Source organism: Emydura macquarii, unplaced genomic scaffold (assembly GCF_026122565.2).
Source record: "Emydura macquarii macquarii isolate MOO-44397 ecotype Brisbane River unplaced genomic scaffold, CSIRO-AGI_Emac_v2 contig_629, whole genome shotgun sequence".
NCBI lineage: Eukaryota > Metazoa > Chordata > Testudines > Chelidae > Emydura > Emydura macquarii.
The window spans coordinates 4820420-4838544 of record NW_027130766.1 but is presented as its reverse complement, the minus strand read 5'-3'; the positions used below and the strand labels follow the sequence as shown (position 1 = coordinate 4838544).

The 18125-nt window shown below is 44.8% G+C and overlaps 1 protein-coding gene across 1 annotated transcript; it reads right to left on the bottom strand.

Moving 5' to 3' along the window:
• Positions 1 to 149: 149 nt before the first annotated feature.
• GIP (gastric inhibitory polypeptide) lies at positions 150 to 9902 on the bottom strand. The gene is made up of 6 exons (XM_067540897.1): positions 9853 to 9902; positions 5689 to 5779; positions 4848 to 4994; positions 4374 to 4505; positions 1701 to 1793; positions 150 to 287 (listed from the first exon to the last, which is right to left on the bottom strand). The coding sequence occupies exons 2-6, from the start codon at positions 5760 to 5762 to the stop codon at positions 278 to 280; spliced, it is 456 nt and encodes a 151-aa protein (XP_067396998.1). The 5' UTR covers positions 5763 to 5779; positions 9853 to 9902; the 3' UTR covers positions 150 to 277.
• Between the last annotated feature and the right edge of the window lie 8223 nt (positions 9903 to 18125).

The following is an 18125-nucleotide window of genomic DNA, read 5'->3' as shown; positions in this document are numbered from 1 at the left end:
TGGAGGTTTCATCACATGACAATCTTTGACTCCAGGACAATCCTGGAGGGTTGGCAACCTTACCAGTCACCCTGTGATATTTCCATAAAAATAAATCAAATAAAAATAAATCATCTATCTCATTTCAGTTTCAGACTACCTTCTTTATTGTTTAAACTAACAAACAGCACAATATGCACAGAGGGGAATACTGAACAAAGTGGCTACAAAATCCTTCTTCATTCTGATTGTGTCCATAGTTAGAGTGCATAGACAGTTCCTCTGGAGAATCCTGGGGTTACTGAATCCTGGGAAAACAGATAATTGGGAGAAGGAAGAATGTTAGCCTCTGTGTAACTATAGTCAAGTCTTTCTTTTTGTTTTTTGGGATTTTTTTGGCAGGAATAATTCTCTCTCTCAGCTGCAAGTTGAAATTTGGGTGGAGCCCATCATTCTAAACAGCATTCCATGCAACTTATTCTGTTGGGGTCTTCTGGATGGTGTCTGGATATCAAGGCCCAGATTTACATTTCCCCAGAGATTGGCTTAAACCCTAATGCACAAGGCTTACTATCCCTTCTGAAATTTGTTATCGTTAATTATGACAGCGGTGCATATTTTTTAATATCCAAATGTCCCATCCTGCTTTGAAGCTTCTTAAATTCCTGGCCTCAACACTTTCCTGTGGCACTGAGTTCCACGGTTGAATCACGTGTTGTGTGAAAAGGTATGTCCTTTAATTAATTTTTAATTTCCCACCTTTTAATTTAATCAAATGCCCCCTTGTTCTTGTGTTAAGAGACTGTGAGAACAGAAATTCCTGAGCTCCCTTCTCTAGACAGTTTGTTATTTGACATCCTTTTATCATGGCCCCCTCTTCATTCACTGTGGATAGTTCTCTGAAAACATTCGTGCAATGTGTAGCGGCCATCAAAAAAGCTAACAGAATGTTAGGAACAATAAGACAGTAAATATCATAATGCCACTATATAAATTCATGGTACACCCACAATTTGAATACTGAGTGCAGTTCTGGTCAACCCATTTCAAAAAAGATATATTAGAATTGGAAAGAGAAGGGCAATAGAAATTATTAGGGACATGAAACAGCTTCCATATGAGGAGAGATTAAAAAGACTGGGGTTGTTGGAAAAGAGACAACAAATGTGGGATTTGACAGAGGTCTATAAAATCATGAATAGTATGGAGAAGGTGAATAGAGAAGTGTTATTTACCCCTTCACATAATACAAGAACTAGAGTCACCCAATTAAATTAATAGGCAACACACTTAAAACAAAAGGAAGTTACTTCTTCACATAACACACAGTTAACCTGTGGAACTCATTGCCAGGGGATATTGTGAAGGACAAAAGTATAACTGGGTTCAAAAAGAGCATGAGATAAGTTCACAGAAGATAGGTCCATCAATGGCAATTAGCCAAGATGGTAAGGGCTGCAGCCCCATGCTCTGGTGTCCCTATGCCTCTGACTGTCAGATGCTGGGACTGGACAACGGGATGAATCACTTGATAATTGCCCTGTTCTGTCCTCTTGAGCTGTGCCACTCAGGAAGTGCACCTCATGATCGGGTCTAAACATGATCTGAAGAAATCTAAAGGCCAGAACTGCACAGCACCTTCATGCAGTTATTTGTACAGAATGGGGGATGGGAACTGAAGAGAGGCCTTAAAAACAGAAGTAGGAAGAACAGCCACTCACGCTGGTCTGCAGAGGTCAGCAGACATCAGCCATGCTAGCAGCTCCTGGCTCAGAACGTCTTTCAGGTGATCAGATTCTTTGGGAGAAGTCAGACTGCAACAAATGTACTTTACGGTTAAATCAGAGGAACAGAGATCATCCGGTTTCATTTGATAACAAGCCATTTATACCAATCTCCCACGATGAATGGCAGTTTTGTGTTTTCCTTCTCTTGCAAATATATTCACTCACTTTAGTGCTATTGGAAGATGTTTCATTGTCAGCCCCAAAGACTGGAGTCATACAAGGAACAGGTACAGCATGCCTATATTGCCTACAATGTTGCCCTCTGACAATATTCCTTGTCTGCTGGGAACTCTTCAAAGTCTTGTCTTCATTAGAAAATTTGGTCATGCAATTCAGGCTATGTCTGCCCAGTCAAGAGGTTTGGAGGGGAGAATATTTGCAAAAGTAGCCATGCCAATGTCAAAGGGAATTCGCTTTGCCAGGCTGCTGGACCGTGATTAGCTTATAAGAGAGTGAAGCCAAGAGAATTTCACTCTATAAATTAGAGATAGGCCCAGATCAACCCCCTGGATTTGAATGGAAAAGCTTAGATTCGAGCCTGATTCAAAGTCTGCAGCTCAGGGTCTTGTCTAAATTCATCTGCTCTCTGGATCTAACTGTTCAAGGTCTCCCCAGTCAGGGACATGTATTTCTCTCCTCTCTGTATCTCTTAGTGCTCTGCATTATCCTTTACTAAATATGTGCTTTTTCCCTCTGAAACCACCACATGGCTTTCCCTCCACCTTGCCCCCGGGTTGAGGAATCTCCCAAATAAATCTCTCCCTCCTGATCTGGCCCAAAAACTAGATAATCCCGCGTGGATCCCGTCTCGTTCCTCAAGATACCACTTCGAGTCCTGGTTATCGCAGCAGGCCAGACAGACAATCTCCCTTAGGTCATTTGCTCCTCCACGGAAGCTCTCGTGCTGCTGGCTGAGCATCCAGGCAAAATCATAAGCAGTGACAGGCAGTATAAATTAAAGGGCTCTTTGGTTCTAATAACCAGGCTCTCTTGTGCCAAATAAAAGCTTCAGTGAAGAAGGCAGAATGAAGAAGACATCTCAATGGCTGGGGGTGTTCCTGCCAGGAAGAAAACTTGAGTGACTTAACCCCTTTCCAACACGACAAACGCTTCAGACAGAGTCATTACATTTGGCCCTGCTCGTCCGTCAGATAGGCTCTCTCCTCTTTGCAGTTCTGGGGTGTGTGGTGGTGAGTCTGTCTGCGGGTGGGAGGCATTCTACAAACTCTCTGATGCCCCCATTGCCTGTTCCTAAACCTTCTGCGATGCAGCTGTCGATGCATTCCATTCACGGCACTCAGTTTTACGCATTGGGAATTCACCCGGGTACACGCTTTCTTTTTCAGCAGAATGTCTTGTTGCGAGTCACGTTTTTATCGGCTTCCCGATTTAATGCCCCCCCTGGAGAGGTGGGGCCAGTGTTTTCAGCATAACTAGCGAGTCTGGGTGTCTCAGCTGTTGGGTGCCCAACCTGAGAAACCCCAACACCAGCTGGTGCGCTGAGGTGGTGGAAACACTGCCGTGCCCGTTCTCGGCCCTCCTCACCCACTCGTTCATGGAGCAGCCGTAGCACAGGGGCTGTGCACTGCAGGGGACCCAGAATGCAGATGCTAGTAGCCTTAATGTGATTTAGTAGAGATGGAAGGAGTCGGCCCACCATGTTAGGGCTAGTCAAAATCTACCCATTATATTTTTTGTAAAACCCCTTTCTTATTAAAAAAATAATCATTTTCATGATTTTTTTTTAAATATAGACTGTCCACAAAAACAGATTTTTGTTCGGACACAAATATTTCCCTCGTTAGTTTTGCAACCCAACCATTGTACCTTTGAGTTAAGGCCTGAGAGGCAAAAAAATGGAGCTGATCATTGACAGACTGTGAAACCGAATAGATTGTTTTCATTGTCCAAGTTGATTGACGTGCAAAAACAAAACCAATCAAGGGGCATAAATCATAGAAGTTAGAAAGAGCAAAGTCCTATTCGATTATCCAGGCTGCATTCCTACAAGATTCCATGTAAATTAGATGACAATCCTGTCTCTTGAATTGATATGAACTTTTATTAGTAACATGAGGAAGGAATTGTATTTTTAATGGAGCTGGTCAATTTTCTGCCCGAACAATTTTCCAATGGACAATGCTGCTTTGACATAATTAAAACATTTCTCAGGAACTATCAATTTCATCAACATTTTTAACAAAAGAGTGTTGAAATATTTCGTTCTGATAAGGAAAAAGATCTTTATTTTGTCTGTATTGTTATAATATAATTAATAATTAATTATATTATATTATATTATATTTGAAATCAGGCTGTCAAAATAAACTGATTTGACCAAAATATTTGGATCAGGTCATTCAGAGATTTTTCTGAATTTCTGTTTCATGGAAAATTTTGACTTTTCACTCCCATTTGTGAGGAAAGGAAATTTCAAAGTGTTGGAATTTCTGGTGGGATGGAAATGCCAAGTTTCTACTATCTCTGATTCTTAATGAAGCTTTATAATCTGAAAGTGTTCCTTCAAATCACTTAACCATTGGGGATCCCGTCCTGACCTTTTGATACTACTCCACAATCAAATAGCTCTCCGGTCACAGAACTCACCTCTGTTTTCTTTTGTTTTTTAGAAGCCAGACAAAGAAGTCCTTAGTCCCTTGGGAGGCCAGCTCCAAGCCTGGGCCACTTACAGCTGACATTTGGGGTTCAGCTTCTCTCTTGAATGGATCAATGACATTACTGAAAAGGCAGAATTCAAAGAGGACATCACCTTGGGATTCCACTAGGGTGTGCTAACATGCTTCCCTTCCATGGTTTCTGCATCGCTCTCATTTCCCCCATGCCCATCTACCAGCAGCGATGCAATCAAAGGAAGCAGCCTCTGACAGCAAAGGGGAGACTTGTGCTGTGTCCCTATGGAACAGAAGCATTTCCTGGGGTTCAAGCACCCTGATCATTGGTGCTGTCATCCAAGAAAAAATACCCTGAACTTTGCTTCCTCCATAGACTTCAGTTTGGCTGACGACAGCCTGAAGTTTGGATAACGACAACACTAATTAGGTCCCTAATTAGTGGACTCACTCGCTTTTCTTCTCTCTTCTGGCCAACAGCCACTCCACAAAGTTCTTCTTGAGCATGTTATCCATGGTCCGGCTGTAATCGCTAGCCAGGATGGCCTCAGAGTAACGTCGCTGTAAGGTTCTGGTGCCAGGACTCTTTGCGTTGGCACTGAGAACGGAGGGGAGACACAGAGCCAGTCATGGCTTGACAGAGAGAGAACGTTGCAAAGGCTCCTGCTGGTGGTTCTAGGCGAAGGCCCCATTTAATTACTATGGTTCGTGACATTTCATTACCAGTTCAATAACTCTAGTGGCGTGACGAGGTCCCCCAGTGCCCGCCCAAGTTAGTGAAGTACACTAGGGCCAGATCCTCCTTTTCCAGCTTTCCTTCCACATCCCCCAGGATACAGGTAACTCCTGTTGGTTTCAGGGGGAGTCATTTGGGTCCTTTGAGAGAGGGAGTTTACAGTAGTAATGAGGGGGGAAGTTATATCGTATGTCCGTTTTGTATAATTGCCTATGGCTTCAACAGCTTCAAAACACAAGAGTCCTCCAAGTCTGTCAGCCCTGAGGAATGAAATCTCATTTCTGTACCCAGCCACCCTGGCTCTCTTCTTGGTTCATTTCTAGCTCGTTTCTCTGACCCAGAGTGGTGAAGTTTGCAACTGGGACTCAGGAGTTCTTGGTTCCCATCCCTGTGCTCCAGGCATCTCTCTTATACCCAGTCATCCCTAAAAGCTTCCTCTCTGCTCTGTTCTCCGAGATACACCACGTGAGATCAGGTGCTAAGGAACCGAACCTGTGCCCAGTGAAATCATGGTCTGGATCAAGTCTAAAGTGCACTGAAAACGCTTGTTACGTACCTGAAGCCATTCTCCTCTGTCAGAACAAGGCTCAGAGAGGCCAGGAGCAGGGCAAGAACTTTCAAGGACATCATTTTCCTGGCTTGTTTCTCTAAGTGAAGACGGAAAGCAACACATGACCAACAAGGGCAGATAACTGAGCGACCTGCTAACAGGAAAGCACGCTGGGAGAGGTGTGTGCCGTTTGCGTGTGTACATGTGTGGGTGTGATTGTAACGCGTGAATCCAATCCCTATGCTTGGCACAGCCTCTTGTCTCCTGAATACAAAGTGATTTCCACACACACCATTCCCAATTCCTTTGTTTACTCTGCCAAAGTCCATTCTTGCCACTTTGAATTTTTATATCGTAATCATCAATACACAGTAGATTGTAAATTCCTTGAGGCAAAGGCCTGGTTTACACTTAAAATTGAGATTGACCTAGCTCCGTCTCTTGGGAGCGTGAAATATTCACACCAACCTCCCAGCGTAGACGTGGCTAGTCACCAGAAGAACTCTTCCATTGACCTAGCTACCACCACTCGGAGAGGGGGAGTTCCTACAACAACAGAAAAACCCGTCCATGCCAGTAGTCTGCCTCTGCACTACAGGGTTATTGAGGCATAGGTCTGGCACAAAAGCTATGCTGTTGTAGTTCCTATAGCATAGACTAACTCAAGGACGCTATCTTCCTACGTGTTTGTGAAAGGGTTATGTACCCCTATACTGCTTTAGGGGCTAATCCAAAGCCCAGTGAAATCTGCGGGAGTCATTCAGTTGGATAGGTTCTTGAATAAGGACCTAAGTCAAAGTCCGTTGCAACTAATGGAGAGGCTTCCGTTGACTTGAAAGCACTTTGGATGAGTCCCCAAGAAGTTATGGCCTTTGAGCTGTCACTAGTCCGCAAAGATTTATCCAGATTTGAGTTCTCCACCCATTGGCTGATTTGAATAAACATCTCAGCTCTGCAAATGCTTTTCCAAAGTATTGTCCTGGCTTTTCATTGTGTTTACAGCAAAACACATTGAAAACATGCATTTTGTTGTTCAATATCTCACTTTTATAGATATTTTGGAAAGTCTGCTGCAGTGTTGAGTTTTAATACTATTATTAACAACAATAAAAAAGATAATTATGTATCAGCAGTTAGGTGCCCAGTCCAGCAAACACTTTTACATGAGAGTAACTTTACTCACATAAATAAAGTTATTTATATTCTTAAATATTTCCAAGATCAATCCCTTAATTATGATTTTGCAGAAATTGTGAAAATTCTAGATGCCGTTTAATGAATGATACATTTTTCCCTTCTGGAAAACCATAACAATTAAAAATATTTTTGAGGCCCTTTTGTTAAGTGAAAACAAACCAAATGTATAGTGTGTAAATCAAAATGTATCCAAAATCAAATGAATTAAGATCACATTATAGTGTTTAAATCAAATGTATCAAGATCAAATGTTTCATGTTTAAATCAAATATCTAGTTAAATAACTACCTTAAAGTGCTAAATTTAAAACAATAAAAGACAAAGGTTCTGGAGTATGCTAATAAATTACAAAAGGAAGCGATATGAAATGCAAAGTTGAATAATATTTAATTAAACATTTTAAAAGGTATAAAGCTTCAATAACTGGGGGTTTTCCTTCCTTTTAATGCTTTTTGTTACATATGTGAAAATAGTTAATCTGCGGAAGAACATTGTTTTACTTAAAGGTAATTTTTGGTCAAACTGGGATGGGGTAGAATTTACCATGTATGAAAGAAAGGGAAAACATGTAATAAAGCATGCCCAGATTATGGTAAATTTACCAGAGCAAGGAGAAAAAGGTTTAAACTGTTAAGAGATTTTATGAAAGTGAGTGTTGAGTTAGCACAATAATGTGATGATGTTTTTAATTATATTGCACGATTGGGTCCTTTCCTCTGGGCTGCTGGCGTGAAATTCTGAATCCAAATCTCTTCCACACTATCAGCCAGTGTGTACGGCATAAAAAAGGCTCTCTCACCCCCCTCCATCATGCTGTTTGCCAGCATCGCTACCTTGTTGTGTCACTATCATTTGTTTACGAGGATACGCTGTTGGCTTGTTCCCCTCCACCCAACCTGAAGGGCTAGTGGTCTGCTTTTCGTCTGGTCCCTACCCTTTGACCTGTCCAGCTTGGGTGGCCCTGCCAGGAGTTAAAACTCTCAGGAACGTGCCTCCCGGGGTCACTGGAACACACAAGCCTTCCTATAGCAGCAAGACGCTGTCCCCAGGGAAGGACTGTATGAAACTGGGAAGGTAACCTCCTCATTTGAGAGATGGGGAAGCTGAAATACAGAGAGATTAAACGTCTTGCCTTGGAGTCAGTGGAATCTAGGAGAAAGGATCCTCACCTTCCCGCATCAGCCCCTATACACTGTTCTGATGGCATACAGGGGACATAACCAGCCTACAAAAGGGCCAATGGAGAATTTCTCCAGCACAAGCACTGCATTGGGGGCTTGCTGGGAGAGGAGCCAGGGAGGAGTTTGGCAGGGCCGTGGGACAGCCCTTTATAGCTATTCTGATGAGGCTGCTATGATCTAGAGCCACCTCTGGGCTGCTTGGATTACACCAGCGGTTCTTTTGGCCCCAACAGCAGTTCAAAGAGTGGCTTAAAGTTTCCTTTGCCTCACGCATCCCCACCTCTTCCTTAGACCGGGCCTTCTGTGCAGCATCTCCTAGAGGCACAGAAGCTGACCTCAGATCTTTTGACAGCTGGCTCCTGCTCTGAATAAATGGTATTGTCCTGTACAGTGCAGTAAGTGCATTGTCTGATTCTTCTAGGGTGACCAGACAGCAAATGTGAAAAATTGGGACATACTGTTTTTTCCGGGGGAGGGGTGGGTATAGTTGCCTATATAAAACAGAGCCCCTAATATTACGATAGTCCTGATAATATCAGGACATCTGGTCACCTTAGATTCTTCTCATTTGTGCAGAATATACATCACTGCTGCCAAATTTATGAACAAGCTTGTGAGTTTTCTACCCATTCCAGGAGATTTGTAACCACTGGTTTGCTATGGTTCTCATGGCGGATATGATAGAGGTTTAGAAAATCATGAATGGTGTGGAAAAAGTGAATAGAGAAGTGTTATTTACCCTCTCCCACAATACAAAAACCTGGGGTCACCCAATGAAATTAATAGACAGTAGATTGAATACCAACCAGCGGAAATACTTTTTCCACACAATGCACAATTAACCTGTGGAACTCATTGTCATGGGATGTTCTGAAGGCCAAAAAAAGTATATCTGGGTTCAAAAAAGAATTAGATAAGTTCATGGAGCTCCATCAATGACTATTAGATGGTCAGGGATGCAACCCCACACAGACGGTGACCCTAAACCTCTGATTGCCAGAAGCTGGAAGAGAAAGACAGGGATGGATCACTCCAAAATTCCCCTGTTCTGTACAAAAGAATAAATGGACACAAATCAGACATCAGGAATGGTAACATTCAAAAAGCAATAGGAGAGCACTTCAGTCTCCCTGGACACTCAGTAACAGACTTGAAAGTCGCCATACTTCAACAAAAAAACAAAAACAAACTCCAGTGCGAAACTGCAGAGCTGGAACTCATATGCAAACTTGACACTATCAGACTAGGTCTGAAGAGAGACTGGGAGTGGCTAGCCCACTACAAAAATATAATGTTCCTTCTTCTGACATTCACACCTCCTCATCAACTGTTGTGAATGGCCTCATCCACCCTGATTGAATTTACCTCCTTAATACTTGCCCTCCTCACTGTGACGTAACTCACCCATCCTTGCATGTGTAGATATACCTACCAAACTGAAGTTTCCACTTCATGCAGCCGACGAAGTGGGTTTCTGCCCACGAAAGCTTATGCCCAAATAAATGTGTTAGTCTTGAAGGTGTCACAGGACTCCTGCTGTTTTGCTAAACACGGACTGACACGACTACCCCTCTGGAACTGTTCTGTACATTCTCCCTGAAGCTCTATTACTAGCCACTGTCATAGACAGGATACTGGGCTAGATGGACCATTGATCTGACCAGTCAGGCAGCTCTTACGTTCCAACTTTTACATTTCCTTCTGCCTGAGAATGTCAAAGTCATCGCATTATTATTTTAGACAAGAGATTACCAGAAGGAAAAAAAAAAGAGATTGGATTTGAGTTTCTTACCTTCCTGATCCTCTGATGCACCACTTAGGACTCCAGCAGATTCTGGTCTCAACCTGGGACCCACAGACCCTTTATATACAACAGGTGCGATGGACCAAATCTATTTCCATGAAATAAACAGGAAACCAGCCAGCTAATTAAAACAAATCAAAGCCACTTAGATCAGCTACATTAGGTCCATTGACCTACAGAGCAGGAAAAATACCCTTTTAAAATATGTTTACATTAATGGCAATTAAGCAGGGCTGTATCACACAATTAAGAACGAGCGCACGTTATGGGCGTAATAGACGCAGCATAAACCGGGGTGGCCCAGAACTGAACTCCACATGGTGCCTCCTTTCAGATCCAGTTTCAGAGGGCCTGATAAAGTGGGGGCAATGTTACTTAATTCCCCTCACTTCCTCTCCCAACTGCAAATGGCAGCTGTTCCTCAGTCCAGAGGCAGTGGGGGCTGATTGTTCTTTCATTTACATTGGTATAAAGCAGGAGTCACTGCACTAAAGCCACTGGCTCCAATTCTGTCTCTCCCACTACAGCCCCATTACGTTTCTCTGGTAGAATCCTTGGGGAATTCACCAGGCACGGGAGGTTCCCGCTCTAGCTGTAGGCACCTTACTCTTACTCTTCCTGTGCAGCCTTGGGTATTGGGGTGTGCCCAGGGGCAAGAGGGATTGGATCAGGAGAGGACAGAGGCCTGGGAGGAGAGCTCTGGACTGCAGCTATTCTGGACCGCAGAGCAGCTCATAGACAGTTATACAAGACCTCCAGAACTTAGAGCAGCCCTTGAGGATACTGAGCTGGGCAGGCCCTTCACCGTGCTAGAATTCAGGAAGTACAAAGTAAAGGGGGAGTAAAGCCACCTTTGCCCTCACCCTTCAGGGCTGCATCAGCTGTGGGGTGCAGCACAGAATCTGACCCAATGGAGTTATACCAGTATAAAAAGGGTGTATGTGAGAGGAGCATAGGACTGGAAGGGATTGCTTGGGTCAGCAAGTCCAGTCCCCTTCGATCCCAGGCAACCTCATCATGTAATCCCATTCGTAAATGTATCAGATGAGAACCAGGCCCGTTTTCATAGAATCATAGCAATGCCGGGAGAGAAGGGATCTCAAGAAGTCGTCAGATTCAGCCCCCCGCACGGAGACAGGACCAAGTAAACCCAGACCAGCCCTGACAGGCGTTTGTCCAGCCTGCTCTTAAAAACCTCCAGTGAATTCCACAACCTCCCTTGGAAGTCTATTCCAGAGCTTCACTACTCGTATAGTTAGAAAGTTTTTCCTAACGTCTAACCTACATCTCCCTTGCTGCAGATTAAGCCCATTACTTCGTGGCCTACCTGCAGTGGACATGGAGAACGATTCTTGTTCTTGCTAAAACCGCCCTTAACATATTTGAAGACTGTTATCAGGTCCCCCACTCAGACTTCTTTTCTCAAGACTAAACGTGCCCAGGTTTTTTAACCTTTCCTCATAGATCAGGTTTTCTAAACCTTTTATTGTTTTTGCTGGTCTTGTCTGGACTCTCTCCAGTATGTCCATGTCTTTCCTAAAGTGTGACACCCAGAACTGGACACAGTACTCCAGATGAGGCCTCACCAGTGCCGAGTAGAGCACAACAATTACCTCCCGTGTCTTACATAGGACGATTCTGTTAATACACCCCAGAATGATGTCAGACTTTTTCACAATTGCAGCACGTTGTTGACTCATATGTAGTTTGTGATCTACTATAACCCCTTCTTCCTTTTCAACAGTATGACCACCTCTCCAGTCATTGCCTATTTTGTAGTTATGCATTTGATTTTTCCTTCCTAAGTGACGTACGTGGCACTTATCTTCATTGCATTTCACCTCGTTGATTGTTGACCAATTCTCCAATTTGTCAAGGTCATTTTTAATTCTAGTCCCGACCTCCAAAGTGATCACAACCCCGCCCAGTTTGGTACCATCTGCAAATTTTATGAACATACTCTCCACTCTATTATCCAAGTCATTAACAAAAATATTTACCAGTACCAGACCCAAGATGGGCCCCTGTGGGACCCTACTAGATACACCCTCCCAGTTTGCTGTCAAACCACTGATAATCATTCTGAGTACAGTCTTTCAATCAGTTGTGCACCCACCTTACAGTAATTTCAGCTAGCCCACATTTCCCTAGTTTTGTTAGTTATATTCTGATGTTGCTGACTATTGTGTCTTGTCACATTATCTCCTGCAGTGCTCTACAAGCCCTTCTGACATATGTACCAGTAGTAGTGGTGCTAGGTTTGCAGGTGGTAATCCAGGTTCCCCTAGCACAGGGGTCAGACTGGGTTGGAGCGGGAGGTCCTTTTCCATGCTTCGTCCACAAAAGAAGCTCCACCCACAGGATTCGCCAAAATGAGACACTGCTCACAGGCAACTGTGCTGATATTCAGAATATGATCATGGTGGTTGCTTGGGTCCAAAGGGCTCCTTGAGCTTCAGTAGGGCTTGAATATGCCCGTGTGCTTGGGCATGGTCCCTTCTTGATTAGGGACGAAAAAGGAGGGAGGGTGAGTTGGTATCTCCCAAACTCCACTCACTTTTGGCATCAAAAAAAGACATGCCTCAATCAGAGCAAATTGTGCAGGTCTAGGACTCTCCCTCACCTTTCTTAGGGCTTGGGTGTAGACAGTCACAAGCCCTACAGCCTGGAAAGTGTGTAGACAAGCTCTGAGAGGCGTGAACCATCTCGTTCATCTGAGTGAGGTGTTAAATAATCATCGGTGAGCATTAGATCAAATGTCAGCACCGTCCACCATTTCATTCTCCAGGCCTGGTCTACACCTTTCAGGGCTCGTCTACACTGAAAACTTACAGTGGCACAGCTGTATTAGTGCAGCTGTGCTGCTGTACGAGCGCTTGTGTGGCTGCGTTATGTCAACAGGAGAGAGCTCTCCCGCTGACATAATAAAACCACCTAAATAAGCGGCCGTAACTATGTCTCCCATCAACATAACGCTGTTCGCACAAGTGTTTATGCTGGCAAAATTTATGTCACTCAGGGGTGTGTTTTTCCACCCCCCTAAGCAATAAAAGTTTTGCGGCCTAAGTGCTAGTTTAGACAAGGCCTTACTGATACAATTATACCCGTACAGCCTATCGCATGGACGTGGTTCTACTGTACGGGAAGAGGAAAACTGGTATACTGGTATCAGGCACTTTCATACTGGTATAACTGCATCCATATTGGGATTTGCACTAGTATAACTATATTGGTTAAAAAAATGACCCTCCCCCAAACGAGTTATTCTGGTACAAGAATATGTGTAGACCAGACCTACAGAATGAAATAGTTAACAGGGTGATATTTAAATGATCTTTATTGGGCATTAACATCTACACTGGAGCCAGAGATGTAATTTCTGGCTAGCATGCTAAAAATAGCAGTGTAACTTGGCTGCAAGGGCAGCAGGAGAGGCTAGCCACCCTGAGAATGTACCTTGGGTTTCAGAAGAGATCATACTGAGGGTGCCCATCCCATCCCATTGTTCGTGCCATGGTGGCAATGTTGTTATTTTTAGCACGCTAGCTCCATCCCAGCTAGCCCGGGTATGTCTGCCTAAGCTGGAACTTACATCTTTCAGCTCCAGTGTACGTAAATCCGGAGATGAATGGGGTGTTTCACACCTTTTAGAGCTGTTCCGGGCTCTCCACACACTCACCAACATACTTGGGTCACATACATTTTCTTGGCAACCATAATAGCTAGAGATGCAGGCCAGGTCTACACTCAAAAGTTAAATTGACCCAGTTATGTCACTTGGGAGCGTGTCAAAAATCCATACCCTTGAGCGACATAGTTACGCCGACCTAACCCAATGTAGACAATGTAAGTTCAACAGAAAAATTCTTCCATCAACCTAGCTAGCACCTCTCAAGGAGGTGGATTAACTATGCTGACGGAAGAACCTCTCCCGTCACTGTAGTGAGTGTCTACACTGAAGTGCTACAGTGGAGCAGCTGCAGCTGTGCTGCTGTAGTGTTTCAAGTGTAGACAAGCGCTCAGATTGTGTTTACACTAGCAAGGGTTTGTTGGTAGTACTATGCCGGCTCCCTCTTTCCCCATCCCCCCAGCAGAGATGCAGTTTATACCAGCAAAAGAGTGCTTTTGTCCATATGGCTTATACCAGTTTCGTGAATGAAATAAGCTATCTTGACAGAAGGTCGTGGTGCCGATATAACGGCGTCTGCACCAGGGCTTTTGCGGATATGTCATTAAAAATGTCATTAAAAGAAATCACACCCCCAAAGCAAAATCACTGTGCAGGCACATGTTTCCAGTAAAGGCCTTCATTTTCCTTTTAAATGAAACAGATTCTGGAGTACAAGCCAATAGCTTCAGAGAGGTGCTGGCATAGCATATAGCTACATACCAGCTATTTCAAAGCCCTGCTGTCCCAGTCTTTAACTAGGCGGGTACTGAAATGCAGAGCTCCTAATAGGGTAACAACTGAAGCCATTGTGCTAACCACATTGCAGCAGGGTAATAAACACCACCTCATTTTGCACTGCCCTTCTTCATATGCATTATTAGACCTTGTAATTGCTACATCACACTGCGCCTTTGTACAGTGTGCCATGTCGTGTACCAACCACTTGGAGTCTTGTGGTTGCCTCTTGGGCTAGTTAAACACTGGAAGTGATTGAGACTAAGAAAAATCAGCGACATCCACTATGAGACAGGAACCTTGGGTTCTCTTTCTGGATCTGCCACCAACCTATTGTTTGGGCTTTCATAAGTCACTTCACTTCTGCCTCAGTTTCCACCATCTCCCTACCTCAAAAGGTGCTGAGATTTTATTAGTGTTTGAGATTCTTAGGTAGAATGTGGGAGAGGAGGAGAAATTATTCATTAACCAGATGGTAATGACTTTTAGTCTTTATCCAGCTGGCCTGGATTTGAACTCATGACCTAGAGTTTAAGAGCCTCATAGTCTATTATCTCAGCCTCCACCTAAGCAAACCAATCCCCCACAAAGCCCTAACTCATGCAGCAATCTTAATGTCATTGTAATAATGATGCAATATAAGCATGCTAAATAGCTACAAATAACCAATTTGCACTCTGAGTGTGGTTGCTAATCAATAAACTGGAATAGTGTATCCCAGTGTCTTTATTATATGTATTCTGAGTACTGTACTCCCAGTCAACTCTGATATCTTGTTTCTCCAAAGTGCAACACATTTGTTTTCCCTTCATTAAGTTCCTCTGTAGGATGTGAAGTTAATAGGGTGAAATAAAAATCCAGCAACATTAAATACTGACCGGCTGTTCTGAGTTATGGTGATTTCAGTGCAGTCACTCAGGAGCCAGTTTGAACTGCTGCATTGGTCTGAAATTAAAGAGTGGAACCTGTGTTGCCTACATTTAATTTTGTTTCACAGCTATCCACAGTTTAATAATACTAACAACTGATCTTTGTGTGCTAATTCAGGCCTCAGGTTCAGGATGGTACTTAAAGCCTGTACTTAACGTTAACAAATCTGTGGTACAAGATTGCCTGTCATTCTCAATATTCTGTATGCTTCAATAATAGCCGCCCTCTACACCTCTATAGCACCTTTCAGCTAGGGATTCCAGGGATCTGAAATAATTAATTAGTCGAACCTAATGACACCCCCTGCAAAATAGATCAATGTGAAAGGAAGCTCTAGAGTGGGGCTCAGGAGACTTTCGCTGAGTTCCCTGCTTTGCACTGTGCAAGTCACACATCTTCACTACACAGTTAACCCGGGCTCTTATCAGAAAGCCCCGCAGCTGGGTTTGGAGGTGCTTTGAGACTAGCTTACCTGGCTGGGGGTATTGGTTACAACCCAGGCTCTGTTTTGAGTCAGGCTGGAACCTGCCCCCTTGGCAGAGAGAACATAGGCTAAATCACGCCGGTGCGGATAGTCCCCCCCCCTTTCCTTCCGAAGGGCAAATCAAGTTCTCCTGCAACTGACACAATAGGCTGGGAAAGAATCGTAGAGCGTCTCAGCGCACAGAACCGCAGGGTCTGCCCCGGAACACACAGGGGTGAGGGCAGAAGCAGTGAGAACACAGTGGCTAACCCAGGTCTGAGGCAGATGCCTGGGATAATTGTGTAGTGGTGGCATGCCCTTGGGGCCACTTTTCAGAAGAGCTCCGCAAATGGGCCCCAGCTGCCTTGGGAGGGGCCTCCTGTATCCTAACTGGAGTGGTCAAATGGCCTGTATTTTTGCCTGGCCTGGCACAGTTAAAAATTGTGTCTGGCCAGGCAAAAATACAGACCATTTTACCCCTAGGAAGAGGAGGTGTGTCTTACATGGCTTGTGCTTGGGAGCATGACGTCTTGGCTTGTGAGCCAGTCTGCCTGCCTCAACAACAGCCACATTGCAACCCAGAAACCAGCTCAGGCTGCCTGTTTTAAAGCATCTTACCGATTTGAGCAGCAACTCTTTTTCAAACAGATTCCAAGTACAGATAAAACTCCTGCGTCGATGGGGCCAGCAACTCATTTTCTTTGTCTACTGGAAAAATCTTCCTTGGCTTTGGCCTTGTCTGTATCTGGGAGATCAGCCGCGGCTTAAATCAGGAGTCAAAATGGGTCCCCAACTACCCCTTCGCATGGTGTTGGCAACTATTTTTCCCATTGGTCTGGGCATCAAAGGTCATCCCCCATCGCAGCAGTATGTGCTAGGCACCACGTTCAAATGCTGGCCCACTGTGCTCAGCTGACTCTGTCCACCCTGGTGAGACAACAGCACCAGCACTGCTTGATGGGCATTGTTGGCCGCTGTTATCAAACCCCAGCTCATTTTTCTAGTATAGGCTTATGCTGGGCTACTTATTCCACAATCCAAGCATGCACCACACAGCCGAAGTCGCTGGGCAAACCCCAGCCTTATCATCCGTCTTCGCCAGAACATACCCGGTAGACTTACAGTGGAGAAATCACTACCCCCACATTAAACACCACACAGTCAAGCAAGCTTTCTCCAGTCACGGGAGGGGATGGAGCTGCTGTTGGGAAAGGACTCCCCCACCTCATCCCAGCCTATGCCAACCTGGGCCCTTCCCTCCTCTTCTTCGTGTTCATTTCATCCCTTCTCCTCATCAGGCCATCCAGGAGTGGATTAAGGCAAGTTACTTGTTGTGATGCTCCTGGGATACATGGAGGCTCTCCCCCCTGAGGGAGGGGGAGAGAACTGGACCCTCCGGCGCTGGTTTCAAGGTTTTAGCCAGCAGTGGGCTCAGGTGACCTAAGGTCTCATGATGGCAGCTTAGAGGTAGCGCTTCCTATCAGAGGCAGCTGGTCTGAATGGAGAAGAGAGACTCGGGGAAGGGGCTGTCTGAACCAGCCAAGCAGAAGACCTGATGGGAAGCACCTGCAGAAGTGTGAATGGGAGTGTGAGGCTTTAAGAACGAGGCAAGCAGGAGCTGAGTTTCAGGCGGCAACTTGTTGAGATTCGTTTTGAGACACGTTGACGCTGACCAGTGATGTTGGATAGTAAAGCAGGCATCAAGGGAAGGATGTTACTTGACTCGTGGAGTGTCTATGGGCAGCTACTGGGGAGCCCAAGAAGGGGAAACCAAGGCACCAGACACATGACCAGAAGCTGCCTCTGTGACACATAGACTCTTGGGTTTCCAAGCCCCATATTCCAAGAGGATCTGTATTCTGTGATGAGTCAGAGATGGCGTAGCTCATAGCTGAAGCTGCCAGGGAGATGTCTGCTGGAGTGGACGGGCCTATCACACGTGAGAGTAGGATCAAAGACTCAAGAGCAGAAGGCAAACACAAGAATCCATGAAGAGCTTTCAGAAGGAGAGTTCCCCCTAAAAGGATGAAATGTCTGTCTAGGAGAGTGGAATGGAAGTCTTACTGGGGGGACCCATTAGCTTTTATCCATCCCCCGTGACCCACTAAACCCTAACTCACAGCTGTCCTCATAGAATTTATTATGATCACAGCTGCTCCACTCTGCCCCTTAGCCAAACCCCTCTCTGCCATTGCTGATATCAACATGATCGGAGCCATGCCACTCCACGACCACTGCATGAAAGACATGGCAATGAAGGCAAGTGGCTCCGAGCACCCTGCTCTGAAGAAGCACACTCACAGAGGCCCAGAAGGTGAGCAGTCATCTCAAAAGGCAGCCTGGAGAGTATTGGTATCACTTAATTATCACCTTACAGGGCTTCAGATTTCAGAACTTTACAACTCCCGAAGAGGACCGTGGCCAAGGAATGGCTGCGGAGCTGCACTTTCAGCAATACCCCTG